Here is a 25,986-nt window from a genome sequence, read left to right as displayed (position 1 = left end):
AAAAAAATATTTAAAAAATAGTAAAAAATAGTTTCGAGAAACATTGCGAATAATTTAAAGTGAAAATAGAAGGAAAATAGTAAAATATTTTTAAAAAATGGACAATAAATAGTAAGAATGTGATAATGAAACTTAAAAATAGTAAAAAAGTATAAAAATTGTGAAAAAGTGGAAAAAATTTTTTAATAGTAAAAAATAGTAAAAAGAGAAATAGCTCAGTAGCTTCACCATTTTTTTTTGTAAGAATTGAATTATAAGTTGTTTAATACAAAATAAAATGTTTAATATAAAAAAGTAAAAAATTGTTTAAGTATTAAAAACTGTAACAAAAAAAAATGTAAATAAAAGATTTAATAGTGAAAAATAGTAAAAATGTCGATAAGTGGAAAAATTCCCCCACAGTCAGACATTAAAATAGCGTATAAAACTAAAACAAGTGTAATTAGAACGTAAGTTCGTTTTAAAGTAGAAAAAGAAGTTTATAAAGAGACTTATATTAAAATCTTTCCTATAAAAAAATACTTCGAATGGAATAAAAGCGATTTTTGTGTTTTTAAAAACAAAAATAATTTTTTACATTGACCAAAAGTGTGTGTAAAAAATATGAATAACATAATTTTTTTTCTCTCCTCTTCTCTCTTCTTTTATTGAATTCCTGAGTACGTGGATATATTTCAAAGTTCCGCTATCGCGATAGTGATTCAGAGGCTAAAAATAGATAACTAATGGGAATCGAGTTAAATTCAACGAGTTGGCAAACAGGGCGGAAATTGAATCAATGCATCGTATATATACATACACACGTGAAACAGTGGCTATTGCGTTCATTGATTAATGTTAAATGTTTTTTTGATCTTGAAAATTGTCCACCTAAAAATACATTTCAAAAAAAAGTAAATAAACTCTCAGAACAGAAGTAAATAAGTAAACATAATTAATATCAAAAACAAAACGAACGAAAAATATATTTGTTTCCCTTTTCTAATCAACGAAATTTTTTTTTTTTGTTCAATTTCTTTTTTAAAAGTAAAAATAAAAGTAATAATAAAAGTAAAAATAAATTTTTTTTGGACAAAATAGGACAAAAAATAGTGGGAATTTTTTAAATAAATACATAGAATTTTACAAAATTTGAAAGAGGGGCATTTTTTTCCAAAAATTAGTTTCTCTTTACTGTAAAAGGTAAATTTAATTTTTTTTTTACAATTTGAAATAGCGACTTGAATTTAATATGAATCATTGCTTATTTTTGCATTTACTTTTTCAAAAAAATGAAAGGAAAAAAAAAATTACATTTCGCACTGCGCGATAAAACTTTAAAGTGCATTTCTTTTTCTTTTCAAGATAGAAAAGAGCAACGGATGTAAAAATATTGAAACGAATCCTGTAACTCTCGGGGGAGATATACATTTTCTTTTTAAACTCCTGCGCGAATACATATATAAATATTACATATACATTTGGTGGTAACGTTTTTTTTTCCCTCTTCTTCTGATATCACTGTCATTGTGAATGAAAATCTCTTGCGAAAAGTTGAATTTTATCGTTTTGCAATATTTTAACAGTGAAAAAAGAAAATTCATGTGAAAATTCCTCTTCTTCAAATGACTTTAATTAAAAATTCTCAGAAGAATTATAAACATTTTTTCATTAATTTTTCTTTTTCAAATTTTATTTCACTTGTTGTAAAGAAATTTTTTTTCTAAATTGGAATTGTTAAATTTTTTGCTTCTTAAAAATAAAAGAACAAGGAGAAAAAAAATTGTTAACGTCGAGGGTAAAGTTTTAAGTAATTTCTATTTATTTTGTATTTTTATTATATTTCTTGTATTATTTTTTAATGCTATTTTTAATATTATTTTGCATAATATTTATTATATACTATTTTTCTATTTTGTTTTTTTATTTTTCTCTATTTTGTTTTTCTATTTTTCTATTTTATTTTTCTATTTTGTGTTTCTATTTTCCTATTTTATTTTTCTATTTTTTACTCTATTCTTATATTTTGTTATTCTATTTTTAAACAATTTTCTATATTTTAAATCTACTTTTTTTAATTTTTTAATATTTTGACTATTTTGACTTTTTGTTATTCTATTTTTTATACCATTTTTTATTTGTTAATTCTATTTTTTAATATTTAATATTTATATATTTTTTTATTTTATTCTTAACACTATTTTTAATTTAAAAAAAATTTTGTTTACCATTCTTATATTTTGTTATTATAATTTTATTTTTTATACAATTTTTTAATTTTTAATTCTATTTTTTTAATTATTTAATACTTTGACTATTTTTATATTTTGTTATTCTATTTTTTATACTATTTTTTATTTGTTAATTCTGTTTTTATATTCTAATATTTTTTATTTTATTCTTTACACTATTTAAAAATTTTTTTAAAATTAATTTTGATCCGATGTATATATTTTTTTATTCTATTTATTACACAATTTTTTTATTTTTTATTTCTATTTTTTTAATATTTTAAAATTTTTTTATTGCATTTTTTATATTATTTTCTATTTTCTTATTTCAATTTTATACCATTTTTTCTTTTTTATTTTTAATTACGTTTTTTAAATATTCTAATACTTTGACTGTATGTTTTATACTATTTTTATATTTTATTATTCTATTCTTTAGGTATAGTATTTTTTATTCGCTAATTCCATTTTTTAAATATTTTAATACTTTTTTATTGTATTCTTTTTTTTTATTGTATTCTTTATACTATTTCTAAATTTTTGTTTATATTGTTTTTATAATATATTCTCATTTTTAATTAAATTAAAAAAATTTTATTATCATTTGCTTGGAATATTGTGAAAAGAAAAAATCTGTCCCACCTAAAATGTTGAGAAAAAAATCTTTATAAGACGATAAACAAAAAAAAAAAAATTTTTTTTTTTTTGAAAATCTTGGAAAGTGGAGCTTAAGTTTGAAGGGAAAAAATTTTCGTTTTAAACTGTTGAAATCCCGCAGAATTGAAGACATGACGTTGGTTTGAATACCAAATAGTAGGGTGAACTGGTGCATTTCAAATGCAATGTAACGCCAAAATCTAATTTTGCAAATTCTACTCTAAGGAACATTTCAACTTAGTTTTATGTTAGATAATGTAATTTTGTAATCGATTTCCCCTTCTTGTTTACACATTGAATGAAGAAAAATTTCCAATTCATAAATTCCCTCAAATTAAAATGAGAAAAAAATATTCGGAAATTTTTTCTACTTTTTTCTATTTTAATTTATTCCAAATCAATAAAAATAAAATATTGTATAATACAATTTTTAATTACTTTTTATGTTTTATTATTATTATTATTATTATTATTATTATTATTATTATTATTATTATTATTATTATTATTATTATTATTATTATTAATTAAATTGGTTATTTATTTATTTAGAAATGGGACCTATTTATTTTATAAAAAATAAATCAAATTATAGTAAATAAAAAAATATAAAAAAATTGTATAAAGGAAAGTATTTAATGTAAAATGACGAAAGTTATTAATTTAAATTGTTGACGAAAAAATCAATTGTTAAAATATTGATAAAAAAATGTCCTATAACTATATAATAGAAAATAAAATTCTTTCTGCCAGTTTTTATCGATTACATTTAAGAAGAAACCCTCGAAGGTAAAACGTCAAGTAGTCCTCGTTATTCCGTGTTATTCTGAAGAGAGAAAGAAAGAAGTCTTTAGAGATTTCTTTCTCAGAAAGAAAATTGAGATTCCTCTGACTGCTGTTGCTCTACTTTAAACCATTTTAAGGGTGAAACTATTTTACACAGCCACAAGTCATTACCTCTGACAATAAAGATCTTTTCAGTAGTTAATTTTTCTTTGCGCCAACTTAAGAAAAAAAGAAGAAGAAAAAATTGAGACGAATCATTTAAATTAGAAATCCAATTAACTTCCATTCTTCTGAAAATGAAACTTTTAAATCTGTTTTTTTTCTGTCGTTTTATAGAAACAATCGCAAAGGAGGAATAATATTGTGGTTATAATTTTTATTATTTTTGAAAATATATCGATATATAATTTTTTTTTTTTTTTTTTTTTTTTTTTTTTAATTTCTATTTATTTTTATTCACTTTAATATTTATTTATTTACTTTATTTTTCTTTATATTCATTTTGTATTTTTCTATTTATTTTTATTCATTTTCTATTCATTTTCTATTCATTTATTTAATTACTTTATTTTTCTTTACATTCATTTTGTTTTTTTCTATTTATTTTTCTATTTTATTATATTCTGATAAAAAATAATGAGAAGGTCTTGGATTTTTTTCGATTTTGAGCATTGTATAATTAAAAAATCTTTTTCAATTTATTTCCCTTCCAAAACATTAAAAAAAAATTGTCTTTTAGGCAAAATTAGTTGGATTTTGAGCTCTAACTTTTTTTGCAATTAACTTTTTTTGTCGCAACTATAAGAGTATAGAAATAGAAAAATTTTTATATACATATTTTGAATAAACAGTAAAATTCTTTCAATTTAATAATTCATTGATTGCTTTAATAAAATAGATAAACTGAATAATAAAATCTGTATCTTTGAAATATTGTTTTGCAAACAGAGAAACATAAAGAAAAAAGTGAAAAGAACAAAAAAAAAATGGTAAACCAGTTGAAAAGAAGATCCCTGGTTAGAAAACGAGTGGATGTTAAATTATTCCAAGCATCTTCCATCTCTACGATTAAGAGTTACAGCTGCTGCATAACTGAAAACTTTAGGGACTTTCAACGTTGAAAAAATTTCTCCAAAGTACCGCTGCTGGCAATATAACTTGACTTTTAAAAAAAAAAAGAAAGAAGAAAACAACTTTTTCGAGGTTCAAGTTTTAGTTATTAAAAAATTTTCGAAAACTTAAAAATTGAATTCTATTTGTAATTCCTTTGTCAAAAAGGATAACAAGTTGTCAAAGAAATTTAATAGTGCACTGCAAAATTTATTTTTTAATGGAGATAATAATATTAATAATGATAATAATAATAATAATAATAATAATAATAATAATAAAAATGATAATGATAGTAATAATAGTAGTAAAAATAATAATTATAGTAAATCATTTCTGTATTTAATTTTTTACTATTTTTAAAATATAAAAAAAAATTTTTTAATTTTGCTACAAAAATTATTAATTTTTTTATCGATTGCCCTTCGAAATGCAGATTTTTTTAAATATTTTTTTTAAGCAAATAAAAAATAAAAAATAAATTAATAAAAAATAGCAAGAATAATATATTTGAGTAATTTTTAAAAATCTTTTTTCTTTTCTTTCTGTTACAGTTCGTCATCGGAACCGGTCATGACAGGAACATACCGGAGATCGGTGAGTACAGGTAGAGTACAAATTGTCATAAACAATGACGTGAGCTTTTTGTGTGCGATTATTTTTTATGTCTATAATTTTCTTAAAATCGCCTCACTAACAGTGGAAAAAGATTTAAATTTATAAAAATAAGGAGAGACAGACATTTTTGGACAGACATTTAATAGTATTTTAGGTACAATTCCTTTTTTTCTATCAGTACAAATGTTGATAATTGCCAAAAAATTTGAATAGAAAAAAATGCTATAAGGTGAGGCATTTTATTTTCAGTGGAAAATTTCGTTTATAGTCAGACACTCAATTAAGTATTGTGAAAAAATTCAGCGACTAAATATTAGATAGTATTTTATTATTTTTCCTTAAAAGTAGTTCAGTAATGCGGAAAAATCGCATTTTTTAAGTGGAACTAAACAATTTTAGTCAGACAGTAAGCATATAACAATAAAAGTTTTCGACGATGATAAAGAACATGGTGAATGTTTTCAAGTAGAAATTGTCGTTTATATTCAGACATAAGTGTGATTAAAAATAGTAAGAAGTAATTAAAAAAAAATTTTATATGCTAAAAATTAATTGTTCTAAAGTTTTGAAAGTTTAAATAAATATTCACAATTAAAAGTGGAAGGAAACAATTTTAGTCAGACAGTATTTAAATTAATAAAAGTTAATTATACAATAAAATAAAAACACTTGTAATAGAACGTAATTAATGGTTTTAAGTAGAAAAATACTTTTATAGACAGACATTATTGAATAGTGTTAAAAAAAATTCTGTATAATTTTTTTTTTGTTTTTTGATATTTTTACTAACTTTTTATTTTAGGAGAAAAAGAAGTCTATAGACAGACATGTAAAAAAGAGACTTTTCCAACACAATTGACCTTGATAAGTAGTAGAAAAAAAAATCTTTTATTCTTTGACACGAAATCAGGCAGTAAAAAATGCTACTCCAGTGTAACTCAATAAACATTCTTTATAGGGGAAAAAGACATTTATAGACAGACACTAAATTAAAGTACTAAAAAGAACAGTTTAACAGAACCTAATAAAGAATTTTCAAGACAACTTTCATCAGAGGCGGTGAATTTTTTTTTCGAACTCACTGTCATTCGACATAAACAAATAAAAAATAAACCAAATAATTTTAATTAATTTCTTTATTTAATTTAGACGAGCAAGGTTGACATTGCCTATAAGTAAAGATAACAATTATTATTATTATTATTAACAAAATTTTTTTTTATAAAAATTGTTGTAAAAAAAATTGTCATTTTGTAAAAAGTAATTATTCCTTTAGATTATTTTTATTATTTTTTCTACGTTATTAAGTTCGTTCGTAGTATTTTTCTTTTTATGTTTCATTAGTTTATTTATTTTACTATTTTTATTATTAATTTATTTAAAATCTTTCGAGGTTTGAAAATAAACATATTATAATTATTTTCTTGTACTATTTTTATAGAAAATAATGAAAAAGTACTAAAATTGTAATTTTTATTATTTTAATGAACGAATAAAATTAAAATAAATGAAGTAGAATGTAATTTAAAGTTCTAAGTAGAAAAAGGCGTATTTGGCCAGACATGTAATAATATAGCAATTTAGCAGAAATACTAAGAAGAGCGTCAACAATAAAATTTTCAAACTGACAAAAATTCGCAATCACAATGACAATTTTGAGAAAATAGAGTTCTGAAAATTTTTGCACGATCAAAATTGCAAAATTTCTTTTTGCGTATATGAAAAAATTTTTTGTGAGAAATGCATTTTATGAAGCTTACGTTTGCAAGTTTATATGAAGCATAAGTTTTTTCTCTCCTTGTCTCTCGCTCTCGCTCTCTCTCTCTCTCTCTCTTTCTCTGTTTTTACTTTATGTTGGGTTTCAAGCAGAGAGAACTTGTGAAATCTAATGACTTAAAGTGATCCTTGAATGTTGGAAGTACCGGCTATAATTCAGTTTTATGGGAATGGACGCCCTGTCGTTGTCTCTTGGTTATTTAATAGTGAGATTCTCCGGCTAGAAGAGAAGCATGTCAACGACGTTGAAATCCTGATAAAATCGACATATTTCTCGTAATTTAAAAGGGAAATTCTCTATCTGTCAATATGATTTTTTCACGTGCGCACGCTCACACACTCACACACACATACACTCACAGACAAATTGCATTCAATTCAATATTTAAATTAATTGTGAGACCTAAATATTTTAATCATGTAAATTTCTCTCTTTTCTTTTTATGTGTAAAAAATTTTAAATTGTTAAATTATATAAAAGGAAAAAATTAAAATAATATTTTTATTTTATTTCTTCTTTTAATTAATATTATAAAATTAATATAATATTATAAAAGTAAAAAATGAAAAAAATATTTTAATTTTATTTGTTTTTTAATTAATTATACTTTTTTTTATCTAAATTTAATTTCTTTTTAATTAAGAATAAAAGTAATAATTATAATGATAATAATAACATACTGTCTGACTAATAAGTTACTTGCACTACTGAAAAAATAATATATATAAAAAAAATAATAAACAGACCTATACCTAATAATAGAAATAATATGTCTGACAAATAATTTACTTGTACTACTGAAAAAGTATTATTAATAAAAAATAAAATAATAATAATTAGAATAATGATAATATTAAAAATAATATATGTCTGACTAATAATTTACTTGTACTACTGAAAAGGTAATATGAATATTATTATAAAATTAAAAAAATAATAATAATATAGGTCTGACTAATAATTTACTTGAACTACTGAAAAGACGATATTAATATAAATCTAATAATAATATATGTCTGACTAATAATTTACTTGTACTACTGAAAAGGTAATTTTAACATAAGATAAAACTACTAATAAAAATGTATGACTGATAATTTACTTGTACTACTGAAAATATGATATTAGCATGAAATAAAAATAATAATATATGTCTGACTAATAATTTACTTGTACTACTGAAAAGATAATATAAAAATATTATTACAAAATAAACAAAATAATAATAAAATATGTCTGACTAATAATTTACTAGTACTACTGAGAAAAGATAATATGAATATAATTATAAAATTAAAAAAATAATAATAATAATATAGGTCTGACTAATAATTTACTTGCACTACTGAAAAGATAATATTTACATAAAATAAAAATAATAACAAAATGTCTGACTAATAATTTACTTGTACTACTGAGAAGATGAGAATAGTGCAAAATAAAAATAATAGTAAAATATGTCAGACTAATAATTTACTTGTACTACTGAAAAAGTAATATTAATATAAAATAAAATAATAATAATTATAATAATTATAATAATAAAAATAAAATATGTCTGACTAATAATTTACTTGTACTACTGAAAAGATAATATAAAAATATTATTACAAAATAAACAAAATAATAATAAAATATGTCTGACTAATAATTTACTTGTACTACTGAAAAGATAAAATTAATATTATTATAAAATTAAAAAAATTATAATAATATAGGTCTGACTAATAATTTACTTGAACTACTGAGAAGACGATATTAATATAAAAATAATAATAAAATATGTCTGACACTTGTACTACTGAAAAGGTAATTTTAACATAAGATAAAACTACTAATAAAAATGTATGACTGACAATTCACTTGTACTACTGAAAATATGATATTAGCATGAAATAAAAATAATAATATGTGTCTGACTAATAATTTACTTGTACTACTGCAAAGCTACGATAATAAAGAAAAAAACTCAAAATAATAAAAATATTGAACAGTAAACGAGTAAATTCAAAGAAAAAATGATAATTTCAAAAATGTAGTAAATAAAAATATGCTATGGAGTAATGAATCGAATTGAAATTTGTTCAAATAAATTTTTTTGCAAAGGAAAGTATAGTTTGATAGTAAAATCTATATACATCACTTTATTTTTTTTATTACAGCTAAAACGTTTGAAGTGTGAGCTAAACGATTTTTTTTATCTGTAGGTGAAAAAAATCGAGAAGATTTCAAAAGCCTCTCTCCAGTAACTAGTTTTATTATTTTATGCAAAATAGGCTTTTAGCAAAAAAAAAAAAATTCATTTTCCCTAAAGCGGATGAATAAAATTGCGAATTTATTTACAAAAAAAAGAAATTGAACGATATTTTAAAGGGAGAAATTAAGAAAAAAAATAGAACTAATTATTATTCATTAATAAATTATTTTTAATAAATCGAAAAATATTTTTTTAAAAAAGGGAAAATTGAATTTTTAAATTTATTTGAAAAAAAATAAATTGAACGAATTTTGTGAAGAGGTAAATTAATAACAATAGTAAAACTAATAATAATTAATTTAAAATAACTTAGATGTTTAAATTATTTATTATAAATTATTATTATTATTATTATTGATTATTATTGAAAAAATAAAAAAAATAGATAAACAGTAACAACGAACATTATTAATCGCAATAAAAAAAGTCATTACCGAAATGAACAATCAATCTAAAATGAATCGATATTGATTGAATTTTCAATTTAACAGACACTTTTGCCGCAAGTTTTCTTTTCTTCTTTTTCATTTCTCTGTTTTTTTTTTCATTCTCATTAACTGTATTGCTGTCTCCATTATATTATCAAGTTCGATAGGTCAACAAGTTAAGCCTATCAAGTTTATATAAAAAAGCAATTGTGTAATAAAAGCACCACAGCACGTATTGTTCTTTATTTTTTAATAGTGTCTCAATATTTTCTCCTCTCGATTTAAAGTTATAGGAAAAATGATCCGTCTTCTTTCTTTTTTTTCTCTCTCATTTTTTTGCTAAGCTAAAAACATGAACGACAACGTAAAGTAGCACTCGACTAAAAGACTGATGATCCTCAAATGTATGTTTTGTAATCATAATTTTTTCTTTGTTTTTTGCCTCAATAAACAATGCTCATAGAAGAAGAGGGGGTGGGGGGGGTGAAAATAAAACTGTCGACGAAAAATAAGACGATGAAAGAAAAATGTAATGGAAGGTAACATGAGACTAGGAAGTTTAACACACAAGAAAAGTAAAATAAATTGAGGAGAAAAGTGGTGGATGAGAGAGAAAGAGAGAAAAAGAGAGAGAAGAATGTGACATTTATCATGTTATATATATAGAAGATGTACAAACGTGCTGGTTCAGTTCCACAAAATCTACTATTATTTTTAAATGTTATTTCTAAATTATTGTCATATATATTTGAAATCTATAGTCATGTGTGCTGAGCATGACTTTTTCAAAAAAATGAAAATTATAACTAACTTTATTTAATTTTTATACTTGAAAAAAAGATTTTAACTCAGAGAAATCATTTAATTTCATAAAATAAGTTAAAAAATTCTTTCGAATTCCAAGTGTGAGCTTTTTATTAGTAAAAGCTCATTTATTTGACTCATTAAGCTTATTTAATAATCTATTTATTTTAAATGAGCTTTTAATTAAGAAACGCACTTAATTTCATAAAATTAGTTTAAAAATGATGTTTAATTAAAAAGGAGCTTTTTATTAGGTAAAGCTCATTTATTTTATTCATTGGCATTTTCAATTAATTTATTTCAAATATGATTTTTCCTCAGAGAAATGATTTAATTTCATAAAATAAGTTAAAAAATTCTTTCGGATTCTAAGTGCGAGCTTTTTATTAGTAAAAGCTCATTTATTGGACTCATTAGTTTATTTAAATTATCTATTTATTGAAAATGAGCTTTTTAATCAGAAAATCACTTAATTTAATAAAATTAGTTGAAAAATTATGTCGAATTCCAATAGTGAGCTTTTTTAGTAAAAAGCTCATTAATTTAATTCATTAGTTTATTTATTTAATTTATTTTTTTATTTGAAATCATTTTTTTACTCAGAGAACTGACTAAATTTCATAAATTTATTTTGAAAACTACACTGAAAAAAAATTTAATTAATTCAAATAACCGATTAATTAAGTATTGTCAATTAAATATTTACTTGAATTAAATAATATTTATTGGAGTCAATTAAATGGTATTTGAACCAATAATTTCAGTATCTTAAGCAAATACCATTTAATTAACTGCAATAAATATTATTTGATTCAATTAAATATTTAATTGATAATGGTCAATTATCGGTTATTTGAATCAAGTAAATTGTTTTTTCAGTGTATGTTTTATTTAAAAAATCAGCTTTTTATTCAGAGAAGTCACTTAATTTCATACAAATCAGTTATTAAAAATTCTGTTTAATTAAAAAGAGCTTTTTATTAGTTAAAGTTAATTTATTTTGTTCATTAGCTTATTAAATTTATTTATTTGAAATATAATTTTTATTTTTCACTGAGAGAAGTCATTTAATTTAATAAAATTAGTTGAAAAATACTGTCGAATTTAAAAAGTAAGCTTTTTATTAGTAAAAAGCTCATTTATTTGATTCATTACTTCAATTAAGTAATTTATTTATTTGAAATAAGTTTTTTACTAAGAAAGTCACTAAATTTCATAAAATTATGTCAAATTCCAAATGTGAGCTTATTTTATTAGTTACAAGCTCATTTATTCTATTCATTAGTTCATTTAGTTATAATTAATTTATTTATTTGAAATCAATTTTATACTAAGAGAATCACTAAGTTTCATAAAATTATTTTGAAAATTCTGTCTATTTTCAAAAATTAGATTTTTGTGTAAAAGCTCACTTATTTTATTCATTATTAGGTCATTTAATTTATTTATTTGAAATATAATTTTTATTGAGAGAAATCATTTAATTTCTTAAAATTAGTTAAAAAATTCTGTCTAATTCCGAAAATGAACTTTTTATTAGTAGAATAAGCTCATTTATTTTTAATTTATTAGCTCATTTATTTAATTTATTTATTAAAAATAAGCTTTTCACTAAGAAAATCATTTAATTTAATAAAAATAGTTCAAAAATACTGTCGAATTTCAAAAGTGAGTTTTTATTAGTAAAAAGCTAATTTATTTGATTCATTACTTCTTTTAAGAAATTTACTTATTTAAAATAAGCTTTTCTACTAAGAAAGTCACTTAATTTCATAAAATTAGTTCAAAAATACTGTCGAATTCCAAAAGTGAGCTTTTTATTAATAAGAAGCTCATTAAGTTGCTTGATTACTATATTAAAGAAATTTATTAATTTAAAATAAACTTTTTTACTAAGAAAGTCATTTAATTTCATAAAATTAGTTCAAAAATTATGTCGAATTCTAAAAGTCAAATTTTTTTTAGGAAAAAGCTCATCTATTTTATTTATTAGGTCATTTAATTTATTTATTTGAAATAAAATTTTTATTGACAGAAATCATATAATTTCATAAAATTAGTTCAAAAATTCTATCTAATTTCGAAAAATTGAACTTTTTATTAGTAAAAAGCTCATTTATTTAATTTATTTATTAGAAACAAGCTTTTCACTAAGAAAATCATTTAATTTAATAAAAATAGTTCAGAAATATTGTCAAATTTCAAAAGTGAGCTTTTTTTAGTAAAAATTTAAAAAATCCCTTTTCATAAACAAATTTTAAAAATTCTGTCTAATTTCAAAAATGAGCTTTTTACTCAAAGAAGTCATTTAATTTTATAAAATTAGTTTGAAAATTCTGCTTAATTTTACAAATGAGTTTTTAACTCAGAAAATCCACTTAATTTCATAAAATTAGCTCCTTCCTTACGCAATAAAATCTTGTCTTCTACAGTAAATAAGCTTTGAGTTTAAGATAGAATAAATGTTTAATTTAAACTAATTTTTGTCAACTTTAATTGCATAAACGAGAAAACTCTTTTCAGAACTCACAAAAAGGTGAGTTTCAAACAAAAGGTTTCAAAAAAAAAATGAGTTTAGTTTTTTCTTTATTCAGTGATGGATGAAGATTTGTGAAAAAGGTTTAAAAGAACAATTTTTTTTTACTGAAGTGTGATTGACATGAACGGAAAAGCTGCTTTTAGTTATTAGACGATCAATAAACTTTTTTTTTTGCCGAAAAAATCCCATAGAGTCAGTATCTTCTTACCATTTGAAACAAAAGAACCTCCGCCACTTGACTTAATTGAGATGAAAGTTTCAAAGCTCTGGAGAAAAATTTTTCGAAATTTGAAGAGCTTGGGAAAATTCTTTTGCCTTGAATATTATTAACTTTTACTTCAATTTTTGACAAATTGCTTTTCTTTTGAGTTTTTAATTATTTCTCTCTTTTGATCTTCTTCTTTTCTTCTTATAAGTCCATTTTATTTTATTTTCTTTATTTTCATCATCTTCTGCATTTTTTCTTCTTTATTTTCTCTTTTAGTTTTTTCTTTTTCCCTTCTCTATTAATTTTTTTTTCTCTTTTACTTTTTCCTTTTTCTCCTCCATTGATTTTCCCTTGTTTCTTTTTTTGAATTTTTCCTTTTTCTACTCTTTTGATTTTATTTTATCTTCTCTTTTATTTTTGTCTTAATTTTTGCATGTGAGTAGTATAAGTCAATCTCAGTCAGACGAATATTTTCTTTTTTTCAGTAGTACAAGTCAGTTTTAGCCAGACAAAATACTCTTAATTTTTAAATTTCAAATTTTTTTCTATAAGTAGTGCATGTCAATTATTGTCAGACAACTTATTTTTAATTTTCAGTAGTACAAGTCAATAATAGTCAGACAAAACCCTTCATTCTCTAGTTTTGTTATTTACAAGTAGTGCTTGTAAGTTTTAGTCAGACAAAAAGTTCCAAATTCTAAATTCCATTTCTTTCTTTTCTAAGTAGTACATGTCAATCTTTGTCAGACAAGATATTTTCGATTTTTCAATAAAAAAAAACTTGTAAAACAAGTAAATCATAGTCAAATCAATCCCTTTGTTTTCTACTTTTGTTTATAAGTAGTACAAGTCAGTTGCAGTCAAAGCAAGCGCTCCAATTTCTAAGTTCGGTTACATGTAGTACAAATCAGTTAAAGTCAGACAAAAGCTTTTCAAGTTAAATATTTTTCCAAGCAGTAAAATGTAATAATTTACATAATTTACAATTGTCTTTACTTAACATTCACCTAAAAATTAAATTAAAAAAAAAAAATTTAAGATAAAAAGCGTTTATCAATTTAAAAAAAATTGTTTAAAAAAATTGTTTTTCTTTTCAATTTCAAATTTCAATATACAGAGAAAAAATTTATAAATATCGAAAAAAATTGTTTGTTTTTTTCCTAAAATTGAAAGGTAAAAAATCGAAGGTAAAATAAGTATTTTATTAAATTGATTTTCTTCTTATCGAACAGAAGCCTTGTTACAAAGTGGACAAGAGGGATAAGCTTGAGAGTGTGTCTCATGCTCCTACTAGTGTAAGGTGTCAAAATGATTGACCCACATTTAGCGTATAAACACATCGCATATCATCGTTTGTATATTCAGGAATATACAGACGACAAAGGTCTATGCACACATACATAAACACAAACACCCACACAAATTATGTATGTATATTCAACAGCGAAGATTCATTACCCGCTGTTTCGCTTGCAATTGATTATATGCACTTCGCATTACTAATTAAATCCGCATTCTTTCACTTTAGTAGCTAAAAGATTATTCCCACCTCGCTCAATTTATATTTATTCATAATTATCCATAATTATCGTATTGTTAATTTCTAAACTTAATTTCCTGTATTTATTATGATTTCACGTTTGACAAAAAAGTCGGGATATCATAAATATTATGAAAATATTATTTTGTCTTTTATTTCTCGTAAAATGTCATAGTTTTTCTAAGAATATCAAATTGAGATAAAAAGAACCAACCAAAACCTTGCTTCGTAACAAAAAATTCATTTTTGTTTTAATTTATGGGCTCAAACTAGGTCCGTAAATCCCGTAAAAGTCCGTAACTTTGCTTGAAGTGCGTAAAAGTCCGTTTTTTAAAAAAAGGTCCCTAAAGTCCGGAATTTGATTCAAAAAAAGATGAAAAGATGCAATTACAAATAATTGCAGAAATTCAATTATTTTCAAAATTAATAAAATTCTTCGCAGAGATTCAATTATGTTCAAAATTTTTTTTAAATTCTTATCAAAATTTCAATTATCTTTAGAAATAAATGGCGTCGCAACTGAATAATTCGAAATGATCAATTCTTCATTCTTTCTTTTTCGCCATAATTACATTACATAATTGATTTTGTTGTTGTCTATTGTTTATTATATGTTTATTTACAAGACTTTAATTTTATAAAATGATTTTTGAAAAATTATTAGTCAAAATACTCCATCCGACAATTAGCAGACAATTGAATTTTCGAGTTTTGAGGAGCTAAGAGCTTTAAAAAATTCAATTCTTTATAAACAATTAATTTTCTTGTTGCCTATTGTTCCTTAGATGTTTATTTACAAAAAAATAATTTTAATAAATGATTTTGGCGAAATTACTAGTCAAAATACTCCATCCGCCAATTAGCAGTCAATCGATTTTTCGAGTTTTGAGGAGCTAAGAAATTTAAAAAATTTAGATAATAATAAACATTTGATTTTGTTGTTGCCTATTGTTCCTTAGATGTTTATTAACAAGAAATTACTTTTATTAAATGATTTTGGCAAAATTACTAGTCAAAACACTCCATCCGCCAATTAGCAGACAATCGAATTTTCGAGTTTTGAGGAGCTAAGGGATTTGAAAAATTCAATTGTTGATAAACAATTAATTTTGTTGTTGCCTATTGTTCCTTAGATGTTTATCTACAAGAAATTACTTTTATTAAATGATTTTGGCGAAATTACAAGTCAAAATAATCCATCCGCCAATTAGCAGACAATCGATTTTTCGAGTTTTGAGGAGCTAAGAGGTTTAAAAAATTCAATTGTTAATAAACAATTGATTTTATTGTTGCCCATTGTTCCTTAGATGTTTATTTACAAGAAATTACTTTTATTAAATGATTTTGGCAAAATTACTAGTCAAAACACTCCATCCGCCAATTAGCAGACAATCGAAATTTGAGTTTTGAGGAGCTAAGGGCTTTAAAAAATTCAATTGTTTATAAACAATTAATTTTGTTGTTGCCTATTGTTCCTTAGATGTTTATTTACAAAAAAGTATTTTTATTAATTGGTTTTGGCAAAATTAAAAGTCAAAATACTCCATCCGCCAATTAGCAGACAATCGAATTTTCGACTTTTGAGGAGCTAAGGGCTTTAAAAAATTCAATTGTTTATAAACAATTGATTTTTTTGTTGCCTATTGTTCCTTAGATGTTTATTTACAAGAAATTACTTTTATTAAATGATTTTGGCAAAATTACAAGTCAAAATACTCCATCCGCCAATTAGCAGACAATCGAATTTTCGAGATTTGAGGAGCTAAGAGCTTTTAAAAATTCAATTCTTTATAAACAATTAATTTTGTTGTTGCATATTGTTTCTTAGATGTTTATTTACAAGAAATTACTTTTATTAAATGATTTTGGCAAAATTACTAGTCAAAACACTCCATCCGCCAATTAGCAGACAATCGAATTTTCGAGTTTTGAGGAGCCTAGAAGTTTAAAAAATTTAGATAATAATAAACATTTGATTTTGTTGTTGCCTATTGTTCCTTAGATGTTTATTTACAAGAAACTACTTTTATTAAATGATTTTGGCAAAATTACTAGTCAAAATACTCCATCCGCCAATTAGCAGACAATCGAATTTTCGACTTTTGAGGAGCTAAGAGCTTTAAAAAATTCAATTGTCAAAAAACAATTAATTTTGCTGTTGCCCATTGTTCCTTAGATGTTTATTTACAAGAAATTACTTTTTTTAAATGATTTTGGCGAAATTACAAGTCAAAATACTCCATCCGCCAATTAGCAGACAATCGAATTTTCGACTTTTGAGGAGCTAAGAGCTTAAAAAAATTCAATTGTGAATAAACAATTTATTTTGTTGTTGCCTATTGTTCCTTAGATGTTTATTTACAAGAAATTACTTTTATTAAATGATTTTGGCAAAATTACTAGTCAAAATACTCCATCCGCCAATTAGCAAAGAATCGAATTTTCGAGTTTTGAGAAGCTAAGGGCTTTAAAAATTTCAATTCTTTATAAACAATTAATTTTGCTGTTGCCCATTGTTCCTTAGATGTTTATTTACAAGAAATTACTTTTATTAAATGATTTTAGCAAAATTACTAGTCAAAATACTCCATCCGCCAATTAGCAGACAATCGAATTTTCGAGTTTTGAGGAGCTAAGAGCTTTAAAAAATTCAATTCTTTATTAACAATTAATTTTGCTGTTGCCCATTGTTCCTTAGATGTTTATTTACAAGAAATTACTTTTATTAAATGATTTTGGCAAAATTACTAGTCAAAATACTCCATCCGCCAATTAGCAGACAATCGAATTTTCGTGTTTTGAGGAGCTAAGGGCTTTAAAAAATTCAATTGTTTATAAACAATGTATTTTGCTGTTGCCCATTGTTCCTTAGATGTTTATTTACAAGAAATTACTTTTTTTAAATGATTTTGGCAAAATTACTAGTCAAAATACTCCATCCGCCAATTAGCAGACAATCGAATTTTCGAGTTTTGTGGAGCTAAGAGGTTTAAAAAAATGAGATAATAATAAACAATTAATTTTGTTGCTGCCTATTGTTCTTTAGATGTTTATTTACAAGAAATTACTTTTATTAAAGATTTTTGGCAAAATTACTGGTCAAAATACTCCATCCGCCAATTAGCAAAGAATCGAATTTTCGAGTTTTGAGGAGCTAAGGGCTTTAAAAAATTCAATTCTTTATAAACAATTAATTTTGCTGTTGCCTATTGTTCCTTAGATGTTTATTTACAAAAAATTACTTTTATTAAATGATTTTTGGCAAAATTACTGTTTAAAATACTCCATCCGCCAATTAGCAAAGAATCGAATTTTCGAGTTTTGAGGAGCTAAGGGCTTTAAAAAATTCAATTCTTTATAAACAATTAATTTTGCTGTTCCCTATTGTTCCTTAGATGTTTATTTACAAGAAATTACTTTTATTAAATAATTTTGGCAAAGTTACTAGTCAAAATACTCCATCCGCCAATTAGCAGACAATCGAATTTTCGAGTTTTAAAGAGCTAAGGGCTTTAAAAAATTCAATTGTTTATAAACAATTAATTTTTTTGTTGCCTATTGTTCCTTAGATGTTTATTTACAAGAAATTACTTTTATTAAATGATTTTGGCGAAATTACAAGTCAAAATACTCCATCCGCCAATTAGCAGACAATCGAATTTTCGAGTTTTGAGGAGCTAAGGGCTTTAAAAAATTCAATTGTTTATAAACAATAAATTTTTTTGTTGCCTATTGTTCCTTAGATGTTTATTTACAAGAAATTACTTTTATTAAATGATTTTGGCGAAATTACAAGTCAAAATACTCCATCCGCCAATTAGCAGACAATCGAATTTTCGAGTTTTGAGGAGCTAAGAGCTTTAAAAAATTCAATTGTGAATAAACAATTTATTTTGTTGTTGCCTATTGTTCCTTAGATGTTTATTTACAACAAAGTACTTTTATTAATTGATTTTGGCAAAATTACTAGTCAAAACACTCCATCCGCCAATTAGCAGACAATCGAATTTTCGAGTTTTGAGGAGCTAAGGGCTTTAAAAAATTCAATTGTTTATAAACAATTAATTTTGTTGTTGCGTATTGTTCCTTAGATGTTTATTTACAAGAAATTACTTTTATTAAATGATTTGGCAAAATTACTAGTCAAAACACTCCATCCGCCAATTAGCAGACAATTGAATTTTCGAGTTTTGAGGAGCTAAGAGCTTTAAAAAATTTCAATTGTCAATAAACAATTATTTTTGCTGTTGCCCATTGTTTCTTAGATGTTTATTTACAAGAAATTACTTTTATTAAATGATTTTGGCAAAATTACTAGTCAAAATACTCCATCCGCCAATTAGCAGACAATCGAATTTTCGTGTTTTGAGGAGCTAAGGGGTTTAAAAAATTCAATTGTTTATAAAAAATTAATTTTGTTGTTGCCTATTGTTCCTTAGATGTTTATTTACAAGAAATTACTTTTATTAAATGATTTTGGCAAAATTACTAGTCAAAATACTCCATCCGCCAATTAGCAGACAATCGAATTTTCGACTTTTGAGGAGCTAAGGGCTTTAAAAAATTCAATTCTTTATAAACAATTAATTTTGCTGTTGCCCATTGTTCCTTAGATGTTTATTTACAAGAAATTACTTTTATTAAATGATTTTGGCAAAATTACTAGTCAAAATACTCCATCCGCCAATTAGCAGACAATCGAATTTTCGAGTTTTGAGGAGCTAAGGGCTTTAAAAAATTTAGAAAATATTAAACAATTTATTTTGTTGTTGCCTATTGTTCTTTAGATGTTTATTTACACGAAATTACTTTTATTAAATGATTTTGGCGAAATTATAAGTCAAAATACTCCATCCGCCAATTAGCAGACAATCGAATTTTCGAGTTTTGAGGAGCTAAGGGCTTTAAAAAATTCAATTGTTTATAAACAATTAATTTTGTTGTTGCCTATTGTTCCTTAGATGTTTATTTACAAGAAATTACTTTTATTAAATGATTTTGGCGAAATTACAAGTCAAAATACTCCATCCGCCAATTAGCAGACAATCGAATTTTCGAGTTTTGAGGAGCTAAGAGCTTTAAAAAATTCAATTGTGAATAAACAATTTATTTTGTTGTTGCCTATTGTTCCTTAGATGTTTATTTACAAGAAATTACTTTTATTAAATGATTTTGGCAAAATTACTAGTCAAAACACTCCATCCGCCAATTAGCAGACAATCGAATTTTCGAGTTTTGAGGAGCTAAGGGCTTTAAAAAATTCAATTGTTTATAAACAATTAATTTTTTTGTTGCCTATTGTTCCTTAGATGTTTATTTACAAGAAATTACTTTTATTAAATGATTTTGGCGAAATTACAAGTCAAAATACTCCATCCGCCAATTAGCAGACAATCGAATTTTCGAGTTTTGAGGAGCTAAGGGCTTTAAAAAATTCAATTGTTTATAAACAATTAATTTTGTGGTTGCCTATTGTTCCTTAGATGTTTATTTACAACAAAGTACTTTTATTAATTGATTTTGGCAAAATTACTAGTCAAAACACTCCATCCGCCAATTAGCAGACAATCGAGTTTTCGACTTTTGAGGAGCTAAGGGCTTTAAAAAATTCAATTGTTCATAAACAATTGATTTTTTTGTTGCCCATTGTTCCTTAGATGTTTATTTACAAGAAATTACTTTTATTAAATGATTTTGGCAAAATTACTAGTCAAAATACTCCATCCGCCAATTAGCAGACAATCGAATTTTCGACTTTTGAGGAGCTAAGGGCTTTAAAAAATTTAATTCTTTATAAACAATTAATTTTGCAGTTGCCCATTGTTCCTTAGATGTTTATTTACACGAAATTACTTTTATTAAATGATTTTGGCAAAATTACTAGTCAAAATACTCCATCCGCCAATTAGCAGACAATCGAATTTTCGTGTTTTGAGGAGCTAAGAGCTTTAAAAAATTCAATTGTGAATAAACAATTTATTTTGTTGTTGCCTATTGTTCCTTAGATGTTTATTTACAAGAAATTACTTTTATTAAATAATTTTGGCGAAATTACTAGTCAAAATACTCCATCCGCCAATTAGCAGACAATCGAATTTTCGACTTTTGAGGAGCTAAGAGCTTTAAAAAATTCAATTGTGAATAAACAATTTTTTTGTTGTTGCCTATTGTTCCTTAGATGTTTATTTACAAGAAATTACTTTTATTAAATGATTTTGGCAAAATTACAAGTCAAAATACTCCATCCGCCAATTAGCAGACAATCGAATTTTCGAGTTTTAAAGAGCTAAGAGCTTTAAAAAATTCAATTGTCAATAAACAATTAATTTTGTTGTTGCCTATTGTTCGTTAGATGTTTTTTTACAAAAAATTACTTTTATTAAATGATTTTGGCAAAATTACTAGTCAAAATACTCCATCCGCCAATTAGCAGACAATCGAATTTTCGAGTTTTGAGGAGCTAAGGGCTTTAAAAAATTCAATTGTTTATAAACAATTAATTTTGTTGTTGCCTATTGTTCCTTAGATGTTTATTTACAAGAAATTACTTTTATTAAATGATTTTTGGCAAAATTACTGGTCAAAATACTCCATCCGCCAATTAGCAAAGAATCGAATTTTCGAGTTTTGAGGAGCTAAGGGCTTTAAAAAATTCAATTCTTTATAACAATTATTTTTGCTGTTGCCCATTGTTTCTTAGATGTTTATTCACAAGAAATTACTTTTATTAAATGATTTTAGCAAAATTACTAGTCAAAATACTCCATCCGCCAATTAGCAGACAATCGAATTTCGACTTTTGAGGAGCTAAGGGCTTTAAAAAATTTAATTCTTTATAAACAATTAATTTTGCAGTTGCCCATTGTTCCTTAGATGTTTATTTACACGAAATTACTTTTATTAAATGATTTTGGCGAAATTACAAGTCAAAATACTCCATCCGCCAATTAGCAGACAATCGAATTTTCGACTTTTGAGGAGCTAAGGGCTTTAAAAAAATTTAATTCTTTATAAACAATTAATTTTGCAGTTGCCCATTGTTCCTTAGATGTTTATTTACAAGAAATTACTTTTTTAAATGATTTTGGCAAAATTACTAGTCAAAATACTCCATCCGCCAATTAGCAGACAATCGAATTTTCGATGTTTGAGGAGCTAAGGGCTTTAAAAAATTCAATTGTTATAAACAATGTATTTTGTTGTTGCCTATTGTTCATTAGATGTTTATTTACAAGAAATTACTTTTATTAAATGATTTTGGCAAAATTACTAGTCAAAATACTCCATCCGCCAATTAGCAGACAATCGAATTTTCGTGTTTTGAGGAGCTAAGGGCTTTAAAAAATTCAATTGTTTATAAAAAATTAATTTTGTTGTTGCCTATTGTTCCTTAGATGTTTATTTACAAGAAATTACTTTATTAATGATTTTGGCAAAATTACATAGTCAAAATACTCCATCCGCCAATTAGCAGACAATCGAATTTTCGAGTTTTGAGGAGCTGAGGCCTTTAAAATATTCAATTCTTTATAAACAATTAATTTTGCTGTTGCCTATTGTTCCTTAGATGTTTATTTACAAGAAATTACTTTTATTAAATGATTTTGGCAAAATTACTAGTCAAAATACTCCATCCGCCAATTAGCAGACAATCGAATTTTCGACTTTTGAGGAGCTAAGAGCTTTAAAAAATTCAATTGTTTATAAAAAATTAATTTTTTTGTTGCCTATTGTTCCTTAGATGTTTATTTACAAGAAATTACTTTTATTAAATGATTTTGGCAAAATTACTAGTCAAAATACTCCATCCGCCAATTAGCAGACAATCGAATTTTCGAGTTTTAAAGAGCTAAGGGCTTTAAAAAATTCAATTGTTTATAAACAATTAATTTTTTGTTGCCTATTGTTCCTTAGATGTTTATTTACAAGAAATTACTTTTATTAAATGATTTTGGCGAAATTACAATGTCAAAATACTCCATCCGCCAATTAGCAGACAATCGAATTTTCGAGTTTTGAGGAGCTAAGGGCTTTAAAAAATTCAATTGTTTATAAACAATAATTTTTTTGTTGCCTATTGTTCCTTAGATGTTTATTTACAAGAAATTACTTTTATTAAATGATTTTGGCGAAATTACAAGTCAAAATACTCCATCCGCCAATTAGCAGACAATCGAATTTTCGAGTTTTGAGGAGCTAAGAGCTTTAAAAAAATTCAATTGTGAATAAACAATTTATTTTGTTGTTGCCTATTGTTCCTTAGATGTTTATTTACAACAAAGTACTTTTATTAATTGATTTTGGCAAAATTACTAGTCAAAACACTCCATCCGCCAATTAGCAGACAATCGAATTTTCGAGTTTTGAGGAGCTAAGGGCTTTAAAAAATTCAATTGTTATAAACAATTAATTTTGTTGTTGCGTATTGTTCCTTAGATGTTTATTTACAAGAAATTACTTTTATTAAATGATTTTGGCAAAATTACTAGTCAAAACACTCCATCCGCCAATTAGCAGACAATTGAATTTTCGAGTTTTGAGGAGCTAAGAGCTTTAAAAATTTCAATTGTCAATAAACAATTATTTTTGCTGTTGCCCATTGTTTCTTAGATGTTTATTTACAAGAAATTACTTTTATTAAATGATTTTGGCAAAATTACTAGTCAAAATACTCCATCCGCCAATTAGCAGACAATCGAATTTTCGTGTTTTGAGGAGCTAAGGGGTTTAAAAAATTCAATTGTTTATAAAAAATTAATTTTGTTGTTGCCTATTGTTCCTTAGATGTTTATTTACAAGAAATTACTTTTATTAAATGATTTTGGCAAAATTACAAGTCAAAATACTCCATCCGCCAATTAGCAGACAATCGAATTTTCGAGTTTTGAGGAGCTAAGAGCTTTAAAAAATTCAATTGTGAATAAACAATTTATTTTGTTGTTGCCTATTGTTCCTTAGATGTTTATTTACAAGAAATTACTTTTATTAAATGATTTTGGCAAAATTACTAGTCAAAATACTCCATCCGCCAATTAGCAGACAATCGAATTTTCGACTTTTGAGGAGCTAAGGGCTTTAAAAAATTCAATTCTTTATAAACAATTAATTTTGCTGTTGCCCATTGTTCCTTAGATGTTTATTTACAAGAAATTACTTTTATTAAATGATTTTGGCAAAATTACTAGTCAAAATACTCCATCCGCCAATTAGCAGACAATCGAATTTTCGAGTTTTGAGGAGCTAAGGGCTTTAAAAAATTTAGAAATATTAAACAATTTATTTTGTTGTTGCCTATTGTTCTTTAGATGTTTATTTACACGAAATTACTTTTATTAAATGATTTTGGCGAAATTATAAGTCAAAATACTCCATCCGCCAATTAGCAGACAATCGAATTTTCGAGTTTTGAGGAGCTAAGGGCTTTAAAAAATTCAATTGTTTATAAACAATTAATTTTGTTGTTGCCTATTGTTCCTTAGATGTTTATTTACAAGAAATTACTTTTATTAAATGATTTTGGCGAAATTACAAGTCAAAATACTCCATCCGCCAATTAGCAGACAATCGAATTTTCGAGTTTTGAGGAGCTAAGAGCTTTAAAAAATTCAATTGTGAATAAACAATTTATTTTGTTGTTGCCTATTGTTCCTTAGATGTTTATTTACAAGAAATTACTTTTATTAAATGATTTTGGCAAAATTACTAGTCAAAACACTCCATCCGCCAATTAGCAGACAATCGAATTTTCGAGTTTTGAGGAGCTAAGGGCTTTAAAAAATTCAATTGTTTATAAACAATTAATTTTTTTGTTGCCTATTGTTCCTTAGATGTTTATTTACAAGAAATTACTTTTATTAAATGATTTTGGCGAAATTACAAGTCAAAATACTCCATCCGCCAATTAGCAGACAATCGAATTTTCGAGTTTTGAGGAGCTAAGGGCTTTAAAAAATTCAATTGTTTATAAACAATTAATTTTGTGGTTGCCTATTGTTCCTTAGATGTTTATTTACAACAAAGTACTTTTATTAATTGATTTTGGCAAAATTACTAGTCAAAACACTCCATCCGCCAATTAGCAGACAATCGAGTTTTCGACTTTTGAGGAGCTAAGGGCTTTAAAAAATTCAATTGTTCATAAACAATTGATTTTTTTGTTGCCCATTGTTCCTTAGATGTTTATTTACAAGAAATTACTTTTATTAAATGATTTTGGCAAAATTACTAGTCAAAATACTCCATCCGCCAATTAGCAGACAATCGAATTTTCGACTTTTGAGGAGCTAAGGGCTTTAAAAAATTTAATTCTTTATAAACAATTAATTTTGCAGTTGCCCATTGTTCCTTAGATGTTTATTTACACGAAATTACTTTTATTAAATGATTTTGGCAAAATTACTAGTCAAAATACTCCATCCGCCAATTAGCAGACAATCGAATTTTCGTGTTTTGAGGAGCTAAGAGCTTTAAAAAATTCAATTGTGAATAAACAATTTATTTTGTTGTTGCCTATTGTTCCTTAGATGTTTATTTACAAGAAATTACTTTTATTAAATAATTTTGGCGAAATTACTAGTCAAAATACTCCATCCGCCAATTAGCAGACAATCGAATTTTCGACTTTTGAGGAGCTAAGAGCTTTAAAAAATTCAATTGTTTATAAAAAATTAATTTTTTTGTTGCCTATTGTTCCTTAGATGTTTATTTACAAGAAATTACTTTTATTAAATGATTTTGGCAAAATTACTAGTCAAAATACTCCATCCGCCAATTAGCAGACAATCGAATTTTCGAGTTTTAAAGAGCTAAGGGCTTTAAAAAATTCAATTGTTTATAAACAATTAATTTTTTTGTTGCCTATTGTTCCTTAGATGTTTATTTACAAGAAATTACTTTTATTAAATGATTTTGGCGAAATTACAAGTCAAAATACTCCATCCGCCAATTAGCAGACAATCGAATTTTCGAGTTTTGAGGAGCTAAGGGCTTTAAAAAATTCAATTGTTTATAAACAATAAATTTTTTTGTTGCCTATTGTTCCTTAGATGTTTA

The 25,986-nt window shown here is 24.5% G+C and overlaps 1 protein-coding gene across 9 annotated transcripts in view; it reads left to right on the top strand.

Moving 5' to 3' along the window:
* Positions 1-25,986, top strand: part of LOC122512482 (transient receptor potential-gamma protein) — a 227,031-nt gene that overhangs the window by 103,123 nt on the left and 97,922 nt on the right. For 8 of the 9 annotated variants that reach the window (XM_043628332.1, XM_043628340.1, XM_043628337.1 and 5 more), the window contains exon 2: positions 5,318-5,370. In XM_043628332.1, the coding sequence (XP_043484267.1) occupies positions 5,337-5,370 (34 nt within the window). In that variant the 5' untranslated portion in view covers positions 5,318-5,336. The remainder of the gene's footprint in view (positions 1-5,317; positions 5,371-25,986) is intronic. The other variant, XM_043628339.1, reaches the window with a different exon arrangement.

Source organism: Leptopilina heterotoma, unplaced genomic scaffold, assembly GCF_015476425.1.
Source record: "Leptopilina heterotoma isolate Lh14 unplaced genomic scaffold, ASM1547642v1 Lhet_99, whole genome shotgun sequence".
Lineage (NCBI taxonomy): Eukaryota > Metazoa > Arthropoda > Insecta > Hymenoptera > Figitidae > Leptopilina > Leptopilina heterotoma.
The sequence above is the reverse complement of the archived record's forward strand: the minus strand, read 5'-3'. Positions and strand labels throughout refer to the sequence as shown.